The sequence below is a fragment of the Pollicipes pollicipes genome, unplaced genomic scaffold (genome assembly GCF_011947565.3).
Source record: "Pollicipes pollicipes isolate AB1234 unplaced genomic scaffold, Ppol_2.1 Scaffold_3447;HRSCAF=4054_pilon_pilon_pilon, whole genome shotgun sequence".
NCBI classification, from domain to species: domain Eukaryota; kingdom Metazoa; phylum Arthropoda; class Thecostraca; order Pollicipedomorpha; family Pollicipedidae; genus Pollicipes; species Pollicipes pollicipes.
Genome location: NW_023596297.1, coordinates 5,961,208 through 5,981,377, shown reverse-complemented (window position 1 = coordinate 5,981,377; position 20,170 = coordinate 5,961,208). Strand labels below are relative to the sequence as shown.

The 20,170-nt window shown below is 49.0% G+C and overlaps 1 protein-coding gene across 1 annotated transcript; it reads right to left on the bottom strand.

Annotated features, from left to right (window-relative positions):
- Positions 1 to 1,276: 1,276 nt before the first annotated feature.
- On the bottom strand, positions 1,277 to 16,537 carry LOC119092619 (uncharacterized). The gene is made up of 3 exons (XM_037215578.1): positions 16,438 to 16,537; positions 5,583 to 5,718; positions 1,277 to 1,949 (listed from the first exon to the last, which is right to left on the bottom strand). Exons 1-3 carry the CDS (start codon positions 16,526 to 16,528, stop codon positions 1,742 to 1,744), a joined length of 435 nt encoding a protein of 144 aa, XP_037071473.1. The 5' UTR covers positions 16,529 to 16,537; the 3' UTR covers positions 1,277 to 1,741.
- Between the last annotated feature and the right edge of the window lie 3,633 nt (positions 16,538 to 20,170).

Below are 20,170 nucleotides of genomic sequence, written 5' to 3'. Positions count from 1 at the left end.
TATCAAATTTTTTTCAAATATTTTCAAAAATCCTTTTTTAAGTTGTGCAACGTTATCATCTGTGAAAACAAACAATGACATCTAATTTTCTATCACATCAAGGAACACTTAAAGTACGGGGCCTCTCTTCCTAGGCTTAAGCACCAAAATTTCACCCATAAATATTCTAGACTGCTAGTAGGCGGTGGCTCTTTTCGCGCGCTTCTCTGAATGCTTTATCGAAAAGTGGCTGCCACAGCCATTAGAATTCGGCACTTAACGACGTACTGATGACATTTTTAATTGCATGAGGTGGATTCGTCTTATAGATTGACCCCGGTTTGTACGAAGCAGAAGCAACTGATGAACTAAAAACATGAAGGATAAGAGCGTTCGAGGCCTCCGTCTTCAGTTCACACGAAAGGGCATCTGAAGACAACCACGGAACCATGGAGTTGCATGAAGAGAGTGAATCAAAGAAACTCGACTCGGCAAGCTAAGTTATAGCACTTCCAGTTAAGGCACGTTCTCTTTAACAACTAACGTTCCAAAGTTTGCCGTCACCAAAAGTGAGGGTCGATATTAAGCGTGCTGCCCTTTAGTCCCCAGCGAAGTTTAATAAAACCATCGATGTTTTAGGTAGTGCTTTTATAGATGAGCTAAACCACAATTTGCTGACGTTTTAAGTTTGCTCGCGATTTTTATTTTCTAACTTTGCCTGTTGCTGTATACTGCTTGTTGCTAATTTACCAATGGACCAATATACATTTTTACGGTCAATTTGAGGTTATCGGATGCTTTAAACATGAATGCAGTGACGCAACAAATTTTATCTTTAGGCTTTCCTGCAATGTGGCTGGCATAGAAAAAAAACTCGGAAATAATACAAAAGTCCAGTTTTCATTTGTCGCGGAGCCCTCGCCCGCCAGGCAAGTGCTTAACTCATTTCGTTTAAGGCTTGCTTTGCTGGCACTACGTGCAGCATTTGAAACTTGTCATGCCCGTGACTTGATGCTTGATGCGAATCCAGCGGAAAGTGTGCAACCGGTAAGGAATACGACATTGCAAAAATAATGGCATGGTAGTGCTTGCTTAACATTCACAGTCTGAGTCTAATCTCGTTACGCAAGCTTTGATCAGTATTGGGGTGGGCTGCTCTTGAATGTAAACTTCATGTGCATGGTGCCTTGGTAATGGCACACCCTTTAGTGCACGACGTCTGTGCGTAGATGGTGTCTCAGTCTCGGGGCACAGTGCAGTCCTTTGAAAACACCGCCTTGTAAACACTGTCTGGTTGATGGTTTTATATTGTATATGTAGCTTTACTCTCCTATGCCTCGCGTTGTAACACCAGGAACGGGAGCGGCAATATAACAGCATCCCCAAATATGGAGCACTGCATACTTGTTGAGACATTTTGTGGACCAGTGTCGTCGTTTATTTGCACAAAAGTACAAACCATTTCAAGCGCATAAATACAGAGTCACTCAGTTACATTGTCCCACAGGAGCGCCTGCTTGGTGCGTCATGAACAGAACAAAGCGACTTGCACCTGCATCAGTGTGATGCCAGCCCCGGGTTCGTGACAGCGTTGCATGTCGTCAGCAGCGCATCTCGCCCGCGTTCCGCATTCGTCGTCAGGCCTGGAGAGGGTGGAAGGTGTACTATCCAAGGGATTAGGCCTCAATCGGCAGGTGTGATCTTGGCGGGGCGGATATAAATGATCGTGGTCGACTGAGATCCGGGGCGGCTCACAGAGCGCTTACTCGTACACAAACGTGTCCTTGCTGGGGAGCAGGGGTAGGTCACTCTTCTCCACGCGTATTCTCTTGCCATTTTCGTGCTTGGCGCAGACCAACTGCTGGCAGCAGCCGGGGAACTCCTTGCGCCTGTCTCCGACTGCGATCCGGCAGAACAGGTGACGCTTCTTTATTTCCTCAAAGTCAACCAGTTCGCGTATGTCGTCACACCTGTGGACAACAGTTGGGGAACTAAGCTCATGAGCTGCTCCTCATTCCCAGATAACTTTCTGGCAGTGTTTTTGCTAAAACTCAAGGTTTGTCATAGCATTTTTGATGTTTCTCGTATCACATCGATATGGGTTATTTATTTAAATACTGTGTCCTGTTCCTAAGTTCCAAAATAGCACGCTTGTGAGGAAATGAATTCTTCTGCAGTAACCGTCTGTTGAGCACCCTGTTGAGGTCAAATATCATAACTATGTGATAAGATTACTGAGAGCATTCCATATGCGTACAAGATTTTGAGCTAAGATAGACATTTTGAAGATCTTTTAATGCGCTTCACAACCTTGCTCTGTTTAAGACTTAAAAACGCCAGGTGTTTTAGCTAGACGCCTGCGACCTTGCGTAGACTATTTCATACTGACTCGTTCAAGGTCACCCAGGCACGATTGACGCCATAGAAATGTTATACGAATAATGCCACCTCATCGGCCATGTAGTGTTCAAGGTCAGTAAACGTGTGACCATCGAGTCATCCGTATCTGGCGTGCTTCAGCACAATGCGTGCCTTCAGTGGACATGGCTGGTTTTCAACCGATTGCGTGCTAAGTGCTAGTTTCGAGCACGAATCGCGCTTTGTGGTGCATAATGCAGGAATTTGGGCGGTGACACTAGTTGAAACGGGAATCTGACTGAGAATCGAATAACTCAAGAGCAGCACCCTAATCGAGTACATGAATGCAAGTAAAAAATATAAAATCACGGCAAATATACAAAAATACCACGAGGAGTAGCCAACCCACACGCGCAAAACGAAATGCGGGTTCAGCGAAAACGTGTCAGCAAACACTGTCATCTTTAGACTAGTCAAAGTACTATAAGTGAGTCAGCCAGTCCGCTGCACTGGCAATTCTGACACGGCCTGCCTGGCAGCGTCTCTGACGTCATAGAGACGTTTCATGACGTAATAAAGCGGGACGTATTGAGCAACATATTTACCAAATAGTGAAACTGTATTGTCTAGAGCAGTCTGTAACACTTGATAGCAAACCAACAATTAAAAGTGATCTTACTTCATCATGTTCCATGATTTCTGTAATATCTTCAAATGAGGGACACCACTCTTATGTTAAGTAGAGCAAGTCAACCTTTTAACAAGCAAGTTAACCTTTCTTTTTCGTTAGCCGCCCAGCTATTACGTTGCAATATTCTACCCAAGATATTTCCCTAGTTCTGCCTCCGTGGTCAAGGAAGCTGTAGCGTTATGGTGGCTGTGGAAACCTGAGCGCCGCCATGTTTGTAAAAATACCATGGCTAGCATTTGACTGGGCACGGAAACAAACCAACTGAAATTGTCTCGAGCCCCGTAGCTAGAAACGTTGTCTCGGCTGCATATTTGTCATTTCGAGTAAAAGGTGTCTTTTCGGAGCTGAGTGTTATTCCTAGTCCTAAAATAGATGTGAGGGCTTTTTGGCGGGCTTTGTCCACTAAAAGACACAAAACTCACACGCAGTTTTATAATGCACGTGCCAACAGCCATGCGTGACATTCGAGTTTCGCGAAGGGCGAGGAACACGGCATGCACGTCTGTCATCGAAAAAAGCACGAACTCTCAAAGCAACAAGATGTGACCACGCGTCGCGCTCGGTAGGTGGGCAGAGACAACCAACATTGGTTGGTGACTAAGTCCCCGCTGCAGTCTGATGAGTGAGGCGGCAGCAGTGCCTCTACAGCCCTCCGCCCCCGCTGCCGTGCAAAGGTAAAACCTCATATTTTAATTTTCGGCTATTTTGCGTTTTTTGTGTCATCTGATTTACCTACTCGTGCTGATTTCGATTATTCAAGCAATCAGTTGAAATATTCATAGACTTTCAGCCTTTATTTTAACCAAAAGTTTGGGAAATTTTCAATTATTAGCTTAAATATCCGAGCGCCGCATGAGAAGACGAATCAGATGACATAAAGCATGCAAAAAGGCCAGAAATGAACATATGGGACTTTGCATTTGAACGGCAGCCCCCCCCCCCCCCTTCGCGTCCAGCCTCGTCATAATGGAATGGCGACCAGGCCGCTATGCAGGTGTAGGTGTGGACGATTTGGCGGGACCCCTGCCGGCCCTGCATAGGGACCATATATCAGTGTAGCTGTGAACGCCCCGGCGGGACCCCGGCTGGCCCTGCACAGGGACCATATATCAGTGTAGTTGTGAACGCTCTGGCGGGACCCCGGCTGGCCCTGCACAGGGACCATATGTCGGTGCAGGTGTGGACGCCCTAGCAGGACCCCGGCCGGCCCTGCACAGGGACCATATATCAGTGCAGGTGTGGACGCTCTAGCGGGACCCCTCCAAAGGTGGTCGCGAGGCTAATTCGCGGCTGACCGTTGCAGCACGCTAAAAGCCTTTACGGCTGCAATTTTTCACGCAATTGAACCGCTACCCATGGGGTTGTACCCACACCCACCCGTTACCCATTACCGATCGGTTGTATTCACCCATCAACCACCGGTTTACATTCTCCAGCACTTTCAACGCTAAGTTTTGAAAGAGTTTACAACCAAAATTTCTAGCTAACGTTAATTGTTTATGCTAAGCATTGTAAACGGTGCCCTTTAAGGCCTCGTAAAAAAAATGCATACTGCAACACTGTGTGGTATTTCTTGAAATATCTACCCCACATTTCGCAAATGTCTTATTCCTACCCGTACCCAGGCCTGTAATTCCCCAAGTCTGTACCGAACCCAACCCACTGTCCATTTCATATGGATATTCATGAGTTTACCCAACCCGTTAGCTGGGTAAGCTCATAGGTGAAAACCATGAGCTGAAGCCATGAGCTTGCTGAGCATGTTGGGCACATGCTGGGCATGAGCCGAGAATTAGTCTTTAACACGACGCCAGTAACACGAGGCGCCGCGGGGATGCCAGACGAAGTCAGGAAATCAGCAGAAGAGAGTGACTGAAGGATGCTGGAGCTTGAAGCCCATATATTCAACTACACCCCTACAGTAAGGCCGTTGCGCTATCTGGCTCTGCTATAAAATATAGGTATCTGTCATGCAGTTATAAAATTTAGTAATTGATACAACTAGTCAATAGGTCATCAGAAGTTTGTAGCGTTCGGCATTTGCCGCCTTTTCTTATAATATTCTTGCCAAAATTGCACGGGTTGACTTTGGCTTTTCAAAACGCGTGCCGCTTTGGGCGGGGTACATATTTTAGGGTAAATACGAGTACGGGACACAGGGATGGGTAACACGCTACCAAATGTCGGTTAGATGTGTCAACAAATGCCGCAGAATGTTACTGCTTGGGATTCTTTAATTTACAATTAGCTTTGTTCGCACTACCTTTGCAGTTATACGCAGCAGAGCAAATCTGGATGCACACCCCCTCTCTCCTGAATCTCCTGAAACTCTTCCATGTTTTAGAACTAAAGTGTTGGGACAATCCAAGGGGATGCGTAATGATGAGGTCAGGTGATTAGGAATGGGTGGCAGGTGGATGTGGGCACGGCCCTCTGGGTTGCGGGTGAATCGAGTAGAGGATATGTGGCGTGGGACCTGTGGCAGCCACCCACTCAACTCGGTCCGACCGCGAGCTACTCCGAGCTGCGAGCTGCTGCCCAGCTTCGTGCTTACGAGATGCGGTCGATGTAGAGGGTGTCCTTCTCCAACACACACTTGCTCAGCTTGCAGCGGGCGTTCTTGGGGCCCCATTCCTTGCCGATGGCGTAAAAGTTGTCAACCAGTGGGTCGTAGCACTCCTTCTTGTGCTCTGTGGACCGACGAGAGATTTAAGGTGTGAGTTCGCTTTTCTCGGCGGCGATGACAGCTTTCCGGCAGATGTACAGTGTGCGTCGCCTAGTGCGACTCAGCTATGAAATGCCTCGCTTAAGAAACCGCTTCGCTGCAACGATGTCACCACCAGTTGGATATGCAGGGTTCCGCGCTCTAGTATTTTTCACCCACTCTCTTCACCCACGAACCGAGCGTCAACATCCATACTCCACCTTCAGACACAGACTTCACTGCTGATCAACAGCGATTCGCAACAATAGTGAACAGAATAAAACAGGTGATGTGCGTTGCCTCAGCGCCACAAGCGAGTGCTCAGAACATGAGAGCATTGTAATCTGTACGTACCTCCAAAGAGACGTCAAGCTCTGCTCTGACTGGATGCGACCACACAGTGGGTTGTATTGTATCAAAAAAGCCCTTGTAACTTATGGCTTACCCAGCACTGTCTCAAACATGATATCAGCAAGTTGTTAAAGTGAACGTGTCGTCTATCTTTTACAAAATATTTTATGCTGAATTAGTCAGCATACATACAGAGATGTGAAAGCGGATGAGTAGAGATAATACGAAATAAATGTATTCCATAAGTGATCGATCCGGGCTGGATTCAATAGTTTTGGAAAATGTGGTTTGTGATTGGGATGTGTACGTATTATTTCATGGTTCAGATTTGGTCAGATCCTGAAATTGTTTCGCGAAGACTTCCGGTAGGCAGGGAAACAAGGTATTATGAAAACAGGGAAAGTAGGTGGACCGCAGTATTATTGCTCGATACGCAGGAAATTGTGCGGACCTTCGGCATGCTAACTAAAGCACCAGAAACACGAATTATGAATCCCAGAATATTTATTGTCCAATTTCTTCAAATAGATTCTGGATCCATGAAATCCAGGTCCAGCGCTCAGGGATCAGATTCCAGTGTTCATAAATGGGATCAATGCCCACGCTTAGAAAATGTATGTCTCAACACAGTGCCTCATGGCAGAAATTTCCGTTTTAACCGAGGTTCTCTAATATAACGTAACCACACTTTATCTGCTGTTGCATTTTGATTTATCGCTACCTTGTTGCCACTAGTTGGCGTGCAAATTGTCACGGAAAAGCGGACGGCTAGACAAATAGACCGACCTGAATTTGAACTATAAGCGATCGACTCGGGGCTTTTCAAACCCACTGTCACAGCATTAAAACAATATTTCACGGTTACAAATGCAACCACACACACGCACAAAGATGATAAGCGTGTACACAATGCACACGTTTCCGCACGCATACACGGCTCTGACAATTCTTCGGTCAGGGCGGGCGTCAAAGCAGTAGTCAGGGTGGTCAGGGTGGGCGCCCCAGTGTGGGCGCCTTCTGTCAGGGTGGGCGCCTTCTGTGGTCAGGGTGGGCGTCAGAGCCGTAGGTGGCGCCTCAGTGCACGGCCAAACCTGCACGAGCGAGTCGTATCAGGCTATACAGAAACATTATATACCACGTGGAAGGCAGTTATACTGGGTGATAGTTTGGCAACACAGCCGCGTTCTTCCCATCTAATTGCGTGACCTAGGGTCGAACAGATCCTCATCCTGCCGTGTGCGACGATCCCAGGCTTGAGATATCTTCCCGAACTCACAGGCCAGCGCTTCTGGCTCACCGGAGCAAAGCACTTTGTGAAGAAGCGTCAACGTGCAGCATTTGACCAGGCCGTCTGCAAAGAGCGGATCCGAAAGGTGATCGAGCTTTTTGCTCCGAAGTTTGCTTTTCGGTAAATTTGATGATTTTTATCCTAGACATATTGTTTTGAGTCTCAATCCCATAAACCGGGAAGCAGTATCGGATCTGCGAGAGGATCAAGGCGCTCACCAGCGTAGAGACAACACTTGGGAGATAGTGGTTTCTCAGATGTGATAGACCAGAGAGAGCACCAAGGCGCCGGTCAGTGACAAAAGAAACGTGAGAATCCAGCTGAGAGACGGATTGCATATTTTTCATGGAGTGTTCACCCCCGGACAGGGGCGTAGCTCGCGCTCACGAAAGTTTATAGTAAAATTCGCGGGACCGCGCGGATTTTGTGGGCTTCCAAACAACATCAACTGGACCTCCTCAGCGTTTATTTTAAGATCAATTGCGCAAAACCAAGCGTGGAGAGAGGCCAATGATAGGCCAATGAGGCCAGGTTGCGTTTCATCTGCTTGGCGACATTGAAAAAATCACGTTCCTTCCGCCCGCCAGACTTCGATTGTCGTCCGAATCCTGCACGATTCCGCTGGATGAAAAACGCTGAAAACAGTTGACGTGGCTACACTGCTGGAGAAAGCATCTTTCGATGAAGATGCTATGAAATTAAGCTTCTTTCGGTGGTAAGTGTGTGCAATCGCCGCCATGCCACGCTTTGCATAACTCAGTTTTCACCCACTCTAATTGGTGCTGGCCAGATTTCAGTGGATAATTCCGGCGCTGGTACAAGCCGCTAAAAGTAACGATCATTCACCTTGGAAATCCGGCTGCATGCGTGCAGAGGCTAATGCGCAGCGTCCCACCATATCAACCTTTGACTCAGCACAACCGGCTGGACCGGTGCCGCGCTTACCGGCGAAGTCAACAGGCAAATGGATTAGCCGCGTAAACTCGTTTGGCCTCCATGCCAACCGCACGTGAAGCCGTAGAGACAGAGATCACACTGGGGCCCTGCGCGCTGTCAGTGGACATGCCTGGCTAGTAAAATGAGAGCATTCTTTCGCAAAGCATGAGATTGGGCAACGTGTAGTGATGACACCGGAGCTCTTGTGAATTACTGACCGTTGTAGTTGCACTGCGCGGCAGATAAATGCAGAACTCCAGTGCGTACGTGGAGCGATGATGGCTCACTGGCAGCCTTGGTGAGCGGTCCACATGCCGACCGCGTAGGATAGTATTGAGCCAACCAACCAACGACATGCCTTCATTTTCCGTTTTGCTGCGGCTGGCTAGCAGGCAGTTGGCCGTGGCTGGCTTAGACCGGGCCGGATATTCGGAGCTACAGTATTTTAGGCATGGGAAATAAGCGGTGACAGCAGTGTGGCAGCATTCCACGGCATTTCTATAAGACTACAGTATTTTAGGCATGGGAAATAAGCGGTGACAGCAGTGTGGCAGCATTCCACGGCATTTCTATAAGACTACAGTATTTTAGGCATGGGAAATAAGCGGTGAGAGCAGGGTGGCAGCATACCACAGCATTTCTATAAGAGTATGGCGCAATGGGGTGCGAACTGTGTTGCATGCTACATGACAAATAGAATGAGCTACTTGGTACGCGTCCTAGTGTCCTGTGTCTCATACCAAGGACGGTCAAAGGTAGATACGTAGGAAGGCAGAAGTGGGTGGTGAGGTGAAAAAGAAGGAAAAAAAAGAATAAGAGAAAGGCAGCGAGCGAGACAGAGGAAAGTACAGGGGCAGGCCGGCGCAGGATATTGCAGGATGCGCTTACAATGCGACATCAGAAGTGTCGTGGTTCACTGTTATACAGATGCTCAGGGGCATGAGACTAGTTCACACCAGTTAGCAAGCCCTGCCTAATTCCTGGTGAAATCCAAGTCGACTACGTTGTCATTCAGCTATAACTCAGATCAAGGTGGAATTGCCATTTTGAACGTATGAGGGAACTGCAGGAGGAAGCTACTGAAGCGTGTGGGCTAGAATCACTTGTAAATCTTCCTATAGGTACTGAGTGGAACATAAGGCTGCAAGCATGCTGTAAAAACGTTGAAGTGTCAATTCAAAATGTCGAAATGTGCACCGGCAGGATGATCCAAGTGCGATATGCTCCAAGCGTTGTATGCAGTGTAACGTTGATGGATAATAGCACCTACAATGAAGGATCACTACCACCATCATAGCCGAATCGATCAGGCAAAAAACGTGTCTCAAATCACACTATGTCCAGGGCTTCGACATCGTTGATCTTGGTGCAGTCAGACGCACAACGAAGGAAATGCCGCTAACAGTAACAAGGGACATGCCGCTGAGAATGTCGGCAGCCGTCACAGGGGGGGGGGGGGGGGGGGGGGCGGCGCTGCGGCCTTGACCGGGACTGCCGCGGTCCGGTGGCCACTGAGCCCGCCACCGTCATAGGGGGGCGGCCCCGCGGCCCTGACCGGAACTGCCGCGGTCCGCTGGCCACTGAGCCCGCCACCGCCACAGGGGAGCGGCCCCGCGGCCCTGACCGGGACTGCCGCGGTCCGCTGGCCACTGAGCCCGCCACCATCATAGGAGGGCGGCCCCGCGGCCGTGACCAGGGCCGCGGCGGTCCGGCCACTCCGTGTGGAGCTGACAGCGACATTGCCCCTTCGGATTCACGAACTGGGCAACGGTTGCTTTGCCGAGAGGAGCGTTTTAGCCGTCACGACCCATTTGTCTGGTGGTGGACTCATTGAATGTGGTATTCCAAGCTTTCAGGGGCGAAGGTACGGTGGGCTCTGACTGACCCCTGTGATTTTTCTGGGTCGTCACTGTGGCCGACGGTTGGACTGGACCGGGCGCCGGGATCAGCAAGCCTTGTGCAGCTAGAAAAAAAAACTAGAAAAACAGGCTTCTGGCCGCTTTTTTTTTGCTACTCGAGAGGCCGTTGCACGATGCCGTGTGTGGGATGCATCGAATGCGAGAACTTGTCTAACGAAATAATTGTTTTTTTTTGCAGTCTAGTACGGAGAATCGCAACATGCCCTATCACGCTCACTAGCTTTATAAATTTGATTTTTGGTTTAACAAGATCATGGGTGATTATGTTGTCCCATTTGAAACATCAGGTTGTTTTATGATGTTTTTGATAGTTGCTTTATAGCCTTTCTTTCCATACCTCCTTGAAAGGTGAGGTTTTTTACAAATGTATTTCGAATGCTTTGTATGGGGAGGGTTTTCTGTAGCCTCGGAATGTTACTAAAATTCCACCTCCTTTCGAAAAGCATGCGGAATTTTTAAGCGTGGATAAGTCGAATAGCGCAGCTCAAAATCAGCCACAAGTCTCGGCGGCCCGTGGTCGTAGTAGCGTGACGGCAACAAATTCTGAAGCAGGGCAGCATCTAGGATTTGTGAAAGGGGTAGGCGAGGAGAGGGCAGAGGTCGGTGAGCATGTATTACACCGACTTTTAAGTTTCTGTAGCGAGCTATCTATGGCGCAACAAATTCTTGGCTGCCCGCTCTCCCTCCCTATTGGCGGCGCCCCTGTTCTGAAAGATACAGTAAAGGAAAACTACAAACAACAAACTACAAAAAGTGGCGTCGCTGTCTGTAGCCGGTCACTCGCTCTCGAGCGCAAACGATGAGCTCGCTTGTCTTTAGCCGCTTTTAGGGATTGATGACCTAAATACGTCAAACAGCTAAAAAATACACGAACTTACGATCTCCAAATTGCATACGATCCTAATGCTCTCCGACTAACATATATGCTTCTAAAGGCCAGGAAACGGCCGACGCCATCTTTTCTGAAACCGGCCTTGAATCCGACACACAGCGGCCGAGCCGGTGAGACTTTGCTGCGTTGAGACTACAGCCGCGTAGTCCAGTCAACTGCGATTCGTTACTGTGTCCAAAATGTCCGCATCGTTGCACGATATTTGCCACCATCACCAAAATCGTAAACCATAGTTCCCAGAAAATAGTAGCCTACCCAGAGCCATGCCGTCAACCTGCAGGCGATGCTTACGTAAACGTGTACTCGAACTCTGGGCAACAGTGCACCTCTGCCAGCTAACCTTATGAGATAGGGATACCACGATGCATTGATAATACATATTTGCATACGCTCCCGAAGGTGCCGGGCACCATTTAGTTGGCACGTGTTGGCGCTATCTGCATAATGATGTCACCCACGTGTGTCGCGCGGCACCCGTTCCACGTCATACAAGGCGTCTCGTTGGATTTAATGAGGGGCTCAGGAAGGCTTTGCGACGCGGGGGGCTACCAGGATTCGGAATGGAGGGATCCAACTTGTTTAAGACCGAGTCCGACCCCGTCCTCAATGCCGACGCACTGTGAACAGAGTATTGACGCCGCAAACGCTAAAAGCCACAGAACGTAAGGCGTCAACGGGCTACCAACGCTCGTTTGTCCTGGTGCCGACAACGATTGCCGCAATCGGGAATGGTACACACTCACTTGACTATCCGCTAACCTCGTCGTTGAATTACTGCCGCTGGATGCGACACGTCACTGCCCGTGTTAGCCAATGATATGTAAAACCAAAATGATATCCCTGATCACGAGATTGCGGAGCTATGTTCACTCGCGCCGGGGTGAACGACCTGCGCTCGATCTTGACGGCGGCGGGGGTGGTCTCGAACCCCATGAGCCCCGCCCCCTGGTTGGGTGCACCTCTCGACTTCACGGCTGACAGGAAACGTCCTTCAGAGTCCAAGTGGTCAAGAGGTTTATAGAGATAGTCCCGCGCGATTTCATAAATCAATTGATTGAAACGCAGCGAAAAACGGGTTGAAAATTGGCGGAAAGCGGACCTGACTGAACATTGCAGGTTCGACTGATGAGACTGGTGAATTTTTGATGATTAGGTTTCTTTGGCTGTGACCAGTTTCATAAGAAACATAAACGCCTAGGTTGCAGATTGATATCGTTGATAAAACTATAAGCCAATGCGGTTTTTGAGGCTTGAGCTCCCTGGTTTTGGGTTTAAGTTTGAACGAGTCGCATTCGATTGTTTTTTATAGCCGCATTGGCTTCTCCGGTCGACTGCTATATACCTTTAGACTGGACAGCGTTCACCCACAAAAACTGAGCACTGACCAGCCTGAATTATGCAGCTCCTTTCATGCCTTTATCTCTTATGACTGTCAAGACCTAAAAAGAACACAGAACACCGAAAATCACGTGGGTTGACGCAGTGCTCGTATTCTCCCCCAGAGAATGGTGCCCACTTCACTAATGTCACGATTTGTAAAATGGCGCAATATTCGAACCGGAAAAGTTATCATTTCTCGCAATAGAAGAATACATCAAGTATTGCTTTGTTGACCAGCCTTGCTAGCATGCAGTCGAGTGCAGATTTACGAAATACTGATGAGCCCGAATTAAGTAAAGATAAACCAAAGCGTAGTCTCTCGGAAGGGCTCAAACGAGGAATTGATACCACGGATGGAATAAATTTTCGGATTATTGTCCTTCTCTGGAGTATTAGTATGCATACAACATTTCGGCCAACTAATTCTCCGGCCGTCATCAGCATCTGCCAGCTTATGGCGCGCATAATAAGACATTCACGGCTCCATGACTGGCACGTGGACACCTTAGTGTAATTTGGTCGCATGTAGATTTTCTTGCCTGTTCTTATGGGTCTCGAGGATGACAAACTCTTTGAGCACACCACAATTGTCAATAGTCTACTGCCCATCGACCGCTTCAGACCCGGAAATGTTAGAACCTGCCCACTCCCTTTCAAAATCCATGTGTTCGGAGGCAAGGCTAGTGATCTTTCTGGGCCCTTTGAGGGCATTGCATCACTATGACGTTGCCAGGCGACTTTCATCACACCGGGACCATGTTAAGGTATTAGGACTCCTGGCCGTCTCAAACCAGCCGACCGTCTTTGAGCCCTTGACCACCTCGGGTCGCCTGGCCTTCTATGTACCCTTACGCACATAAGCTCATCTCGTTCGTGCGGGTGTGGGTTGGGGCTAAGTGCTGCCTTATTGTTCAATCCTTGGTTTCGTGCGCCGTTTTGAGTTCTGGACATTACCACTCGGTTCGAATTTTGGGATGCTCTAACTAAATACAAGCCAGGGACATAAACATTAGTGGCCACTGGGAAATGCCCCCCCCCCCCCTGTCCACCACTCAACAGCCAAGAGTTGTTTCACTAGATGCTGGGCGATTTCGCCTGGACTGAATCCAAATTTTGCAGGAGTTCGGAGAAATCTGATATATCCGTCATGAGGAACATTCTTGCTACTTGCCAGCTAGAAGTGAGGTCTTTCTCTCTCAATGAACTACAAGATGGCGCCCTTGCGATTGGAATCCCAACATGATATTGATAAGGGTCAATACCAGGATTGGTCAGGGTGAATTTAGGTCAAGACCATGATGCGACTTCTAATCGTATGACTGACCCTGATTGCCAAACAACCAAACTAATGAGCGGATTGCACCAAAGCAATGCAGAACAAGAATGTGGATTGCAGTTGCTGTCTTTATTGCAAAAACCATAGTGAAAAGCCGTCTCCCTGGTCTAGGGGAATACTCCGTGCTCATAATACAGTGGTTCTGAGTACGGGGCCCAGAGGAGGCGCAATGCTTGGCCCCACCGAGATAGATAGATCAGCTGACAGCTGGCCAACGAGGTCTGCCCGTCCCGATAGTCAACATGGCTAGAGTGCCTGCCTTCCGATCCAACCATCCGTGACGGGGTGGATTCGATTCGATTTAGGCGCTCGCAATCCGCCTCTTGACAGATAGGGCTGCGGCCGTTGGCAACGGCTGCACTGAAGGTCATGTGACGGCAGAGGTTTGGTTACTTGGTTGTATGGATTAGAGCTCTTTCGACCAGTAGTGATGATTTGTGGGCTATGGGATGCAAGAGAATTGATAATGGTGGGGCCGTACTACATGCGCCTGGGGACCCAATCGCCGAGGCTTGTTCCGCGTAGGGACCGCTGTGCAGGGCGTGCGCTGAGCGCCGGGGCCGGGACCCCACCAGGGGGTGTCTCGGTCCACCCATGACAGGCGCATGCTGTCTGCTCCGGATAAGCGGGGCATCACGAGGATACTAAATAAAGCTAGAGATAGCATGATAGGGCGGATGAAAGTCAGAGAGCAGGACGGACCGTGCGAGCACCGCTGCACTTTCCCCACCAAATACTGCCATTGGCCTTGAACTGTACGATCGGGCGGTAGAGGCCAGACTTATGCAACAAGGTCCGCTTAGCATGTGCTCTGATCCCAGAAACCCATTCATTCAAAAGGTTCGGATTAAATTTTTGCAAAATGTCCACGTTCCTTTCCCTATTCAACCCAACTGCACAAGCGGGAGCGTTTATGCCCAGACGTAACTACCAACGCTTAGGCGGAAGCATTTGAAGCTATGCGGAATGAAGTGTGGGCGGCCTTCCATCTGCCTTAAGTCCAATGCATGTCGCAAACTGATACGAGTGCCAAAAGCGGTATATAGTGGAAGCGTGAGAGCATGGTGACAGTCACACTGACATAATATTTTCGTCGTGGAAATATCGTGTAAAACAAAAGGACGCTAGTTACTTCGCTAGTCAGGTGCCTGAGTAAATGCAAAACTAGGGATGTGTCAACTTATCCTCATAATTATCTTGACATTTAACCGTCGTAAGTTGTCATTAGCGGTTTGGTTCAAAGCAGCACAATGCCGGCTGTTGGTGTGTTGCATTCATTGCAGATGTGCACACACGCTGTACCGTTTGTTGTTTCAAATCATACAGTTTTAACGAATAAACAAGATTACGACGCACATGGGGAACGCAAATTGACATGAAAACCATGTCAGGCCGGGCAGGTCCGCGGGCCAACAGATCTTGTGGTCTGGCGAGCACTCTATCAGCATATGTGATGGACTCGGATATGGCAGCAGAAATAAAATGCGTGCATTTTTGGGACAACTACATGCACAGAAAAACGACATCCCTTGATTTTGTATTGCCTTTTCGGGAATCCAATGCATGTGAAAAGGTTAAAAACGGGGTTTGTAGCGGTAGCCAACACATTTGCTTTTTCCCGGGCACTGACTGTTGTATGGTTGAGCAAAACGTGCATTAAATTTCTTTGTAAGCCAACACATGTTCGTTCCGCGTCTCTACGATACCGGATTATCCTTCTCTATCGCCGTTAGAAACCTATTTTGCAGCTTTTTCTCAATTTGCAGCCTGTACAATTTCCATGTCGATCAAATGGATGAAGAAACATCGGATCGCTGACAGTTCTGCTGGAAACTCACGTGTGCTATAACGGCTAACAAGTGGATGCTTTCCCCATAGCGATGCGCGATTTTCAAACATTTAGGTTTCTTTCCGGTCCAGTAATAGCCGTATTCATGCTTGTATGCATGAAAGTATGCTGCCACCATCTGTGCCTATTCCTAAAGCAACTATTTTTCGGAGCTGCTTTTGTTGATTACAAAGATACAAGGGTAACTATAAAGATATAAATATGTTTGCTTGTCAAAAAAGAAAATGGCGTGGTTCGGTTTTCTCAGGCTGAAACTGCTCCACTTTCTAAGTAAAGTCTTCTTGCGTTCATCCTAGCACGCAATCACTTAACTGTTGACCCTTGGTCTTGCATCTGACAACTGCATTTAGGTTTAGATCAGCTTACAGGAATATTGCACTGGCAACACAAATTCCACTTCAGCCATGTTATCTATACGAATCCCTCAGACTACGTCACACAGCTTTTCTGAGTGTTGTTACCGGGAAAACTGAATTAAACCCTTCCGCAATGAGATCGCATTCTCCCCAGCAGCCACCTGAAGCGAAGCCAAACTGAGCGTATGTGGTCGAAGTCAAAGATCAGGACTTATTCCATGAGCTGGGATTGGACAGCGATGCCACTTACGCGAAACCAAGCTCACGTCGGCTAGCCGCTGAGCTTCAGACAGATAATCGAGCATCGATGATTGTTGTTAAGCAGCAGGTCAGCCGCGCGCGCAACCCTGGCTGACCTGCTGACCTTTGGACGACGCAGACCATGGCACGTGTCTCACCTGGCGCCACCGGGAAGCGAATATATCTGTGCGCGTGCTGGCCGGCCGTCAGCTGGACGGCCAACACGGTCACGATCAGGTAGGTCCACATGGTGCCGGTCGTGCTGGAGCGATGCTGCTGTGAGTCAGCGGCGCCGGCCGGACCGCTCTTTATAGCACGCGCCGCTGGGCCGCCTCCGCGCGCTCGGTGACGCGCTCTGCCGCCCATTGGATCGGAGCGAGGGGGCTGGGCTTAGCTTGAGGGGATTTAACGTGCCTTTAAAGCCACGCCGCACGGTCTGATCTGATGCGGTTTGTCACGCAGGCGACTCGTGACCGTGGACTGACATCAGGAAAGGTCACGTTGAGGAACAAACAGACCAGAGTGTCAGCGATCAGCTCCGCTGCAGGCTGAAGGCCATCAGATGCATACACCCATAATAAGATGATGTACCGTTATTTTGGTGCCTTATTGCTGCATTCTCTGGACTACGGGTTTTATAATGTTTTAATAATGGTTTTATAATGTGTGTTGCAATGACAGATTCTGGATTTCTAGAAAACGCATCATTCGGGGAGCGGAATTTCTGTGCTTTCCTCTCATCTTGCACATGACCGAGCGAGAATATTATCAATACCGCGATGAACAAAAGCATGTGACTGCAAGCATTCGCCAAATAAATCAGGTGATTGATCACAGCATCAATCCGCATGAGCGGATGCCTGACAAGCGACTAAGATTTAGTACATGATCAGCGCAGGTCGTGCGCTGGTTACAGGTCTGACCAGCGAGTTCAGTTTGGTATCAGTGCACGGACGATGAGGTCAGGCTGCTGCGTAAGCGGCCAGAGAGCAGACGACGCAGCACGGTGACCCGGCCGCCCAGGCGCTCAGACTAAAGCCAGTGGGGCCACGGTCAGCCGATGCAGCACGGTGACCCGGCCGCCCAGGCGCTCAGACTAAGGCCAGTGGGGTCACGGTCAGCCGATGCAGTCCGGTGACCCGGCCGCCCAGGCGCCCAGTCCAAGGCCAGTGGGGTCACGGTCAGCCGGTGCAGTCCGGTGACCCGGCCGCCGGTGACGCTGGAGTGCCGGCACCGCGGTATGGTCCTGCTCCTCAGGCGCCCAGACTAAGGTCAGTGGGGTCACGGTCAGCCGATGCAGTCCGGTGACCCGGCCGCCCAGGCGCCCAGTTTAAGGCCAGTGAGGTCACGGTCAGCTGATGGAGTTCGGTAACCCGGCGGCCGGTGACGCTGGTGCGCCGGTACTGCGGTACGGTCCGCCGCCTCAGGCGCTCGGCACCCCGCCATCACCATCGCCGGTGACGCCGGAGTGTCGGTACCGCGGTACGGTCCGCCGCCTCAGGCGCTCGGCACCTCGCCATCACCTTTCCCGGTGGGGGCAGGGATGGGCTGGCAGCCAGCAAATACCAGACGTGCTTCTTATTCCAGGCGGGCCCGCGTCATCTTGACGTGTATGGACGAATACGACTAGCAACGCTTGACCTTGTGATGGGCAGTTCGCCTGGTAAGCTGTCTGCAAATGTATGCGACGACTTGCCTCCCTCCAGGCCGGCTGGAGGGAGGGGGTGCGACTCCACCAACTGATCACATGTAGTTGTCACTCCGATATCCTGTTCACAGCAAACAATGCATGCATGGCTGAAGCCAGGACAATCGCGCTTTGTTGGCTTCATCACACCTGACGTTATGGCGCCGAGCTATGGTCACAAAACATCACAGCAGACATCTTTCAGTGCATGTTTCTGATGCAACGTGTAACATGAACAGACAATAAAACGTCGTCGAGGGATGGAATGTGAGTGCAACGTGAAGCCAAATCTACACACGGACGAGCAGACATTTCAGTACGGCGACAGCGACAGCCGGTGCTAAATCAGTAACGGTTATGCTCAATCTGCGACTCTACTGGCCATCAGACTTGTGTTCGAACCGAGCTGAATCCTGAATTGAAGCACGGACCGATCGAGCCAATAAAAAAATAGTACTTTGAGCAGTCAGCCGAATCACATTTTTCGTAGATTTCATTAGCTGAATCGGTAGCCGATCATTTCTAACGATCTCGTGTCAGTGAGCCCTAGGGCTCACATTAAAAAGGTAACATGAGGAAACACAGTGCGCCCAGATAAGTTAACAGACCCTTTCAGAGCGTTAACATTAACAGTATGCAGGATTAGTTATACAGCGTTTTACAAAATCAACTCAAAGTTTTGATTATAATTTCTAAGCGGCAAACCCAACATTTCTGAAACTGATCTATTCTGCCAAATGCATAGGCGTAGGAATGTTTCAAAAATTGAGAGGGGGCCAAGCTCAGGGTTTACTTTAGGAACTTTTTCTGTAAATCGAGCCCGATGACCGGAGGGGGGGGGATAGGGGTGGAGATTGTTATCGCTCTTTACCTGAATGTCATGGCTGCTATGCTAGCTATGCATCTAGAGCTGTTTATCACTGGTGCATAATCTTGCCTATTCGACTCATCTGTCATTTGACAACTAAGACTATCCAGTTTTCCTAGATTATTCGTCCATTTTAACATTGTCTCTCCTGGGGAGACGAAATTCCACGAGCGGGTAGGTATTTTGGGTCATTAAGGAAGCATTTGCCTCCACAGTGTAGATACCAAAATACGCCATGGATATAGGATGGTGAGAATCTTGAAAATGAGCCGATGGCTCACAGTGCACCAGGTTTTTCATGCACCTTCATTTCGCTGGCTGCTGTTTAAGAAATAAGACTTGTCGGAGCATTTTGGGCGGAAACGAATTCTGGAGCTTGAAACTGCTAGAAACAATGTGACAAAATCCATAAAACTGGGGATTCTCTTGTAAAAATCAAGCCACATAAAGACGCCCATCTGTCATATGTTCCTTATCTAGGCCCTGCTCCTGTCTGCCGTCGGTGGCCACTGCCCTGGTCCGGATGTCTCCCGCATGACTGACTGCGAACTGATCGTATGGCTACTTTGTTGCGTACTTTTGGATGAGTGTTACTTTTACATGGTGTATGAAACATGTGTTGGACACCTGCAACAGTATTTTCCCCGAGTTATCTTCCCTTATACCACATCATCGCAGAAAAATAGCCTCCGCGAAGTTGTCTGCCTTAGGCATGGATTGGCCCAGCGGACACTTCGTTGCCCATCATGCAACGTACGCGACTTGATCTGCTTTTGCGCGTAGGCAGGGGCGAAGCCAAAGCATTGCCAAGAGGGAACACGGGGTTGACAAAAGCCTATCTTATGATGACCCCCCCCCTCCCCAAAGTCCCCAGATATGGCTTAATTGTTAACAAGTGACACGGTTTTCTTCATTTTATTGTTATTTTTGCCTTGTAACCAGAACAGAATCAGGCGTTGCACGACTGCATAGAAAAAATCACCTGCGTTCTTAATTTACTAGGGTTAGCTGACTCTTTCTAAACCGATAGAATTCAGAATCTTGTTCAATTTTCTATCTGGGTTCTAACAGACCATTGAGGACATCACGAAGGTAGATTGTAGATCGATAGGTTTTGATCCAAATTTGAAGACGACAATTTGATCACAAATCGAGTGGTCAACAATGTGTATTGAAATGGCCAAGCCGTGCTTGTCTGAAAATGTTCACCATTCAGTCAGAATCGAATAGCGATGCAATTTATGCAACGTGTTTTTTTAACATGCTCGCTCGTAAATCTTAGCAACAAAATCCCCGACACCAGACGTTGCAGTCTCCGTAGGCCGCGCAGCGACGG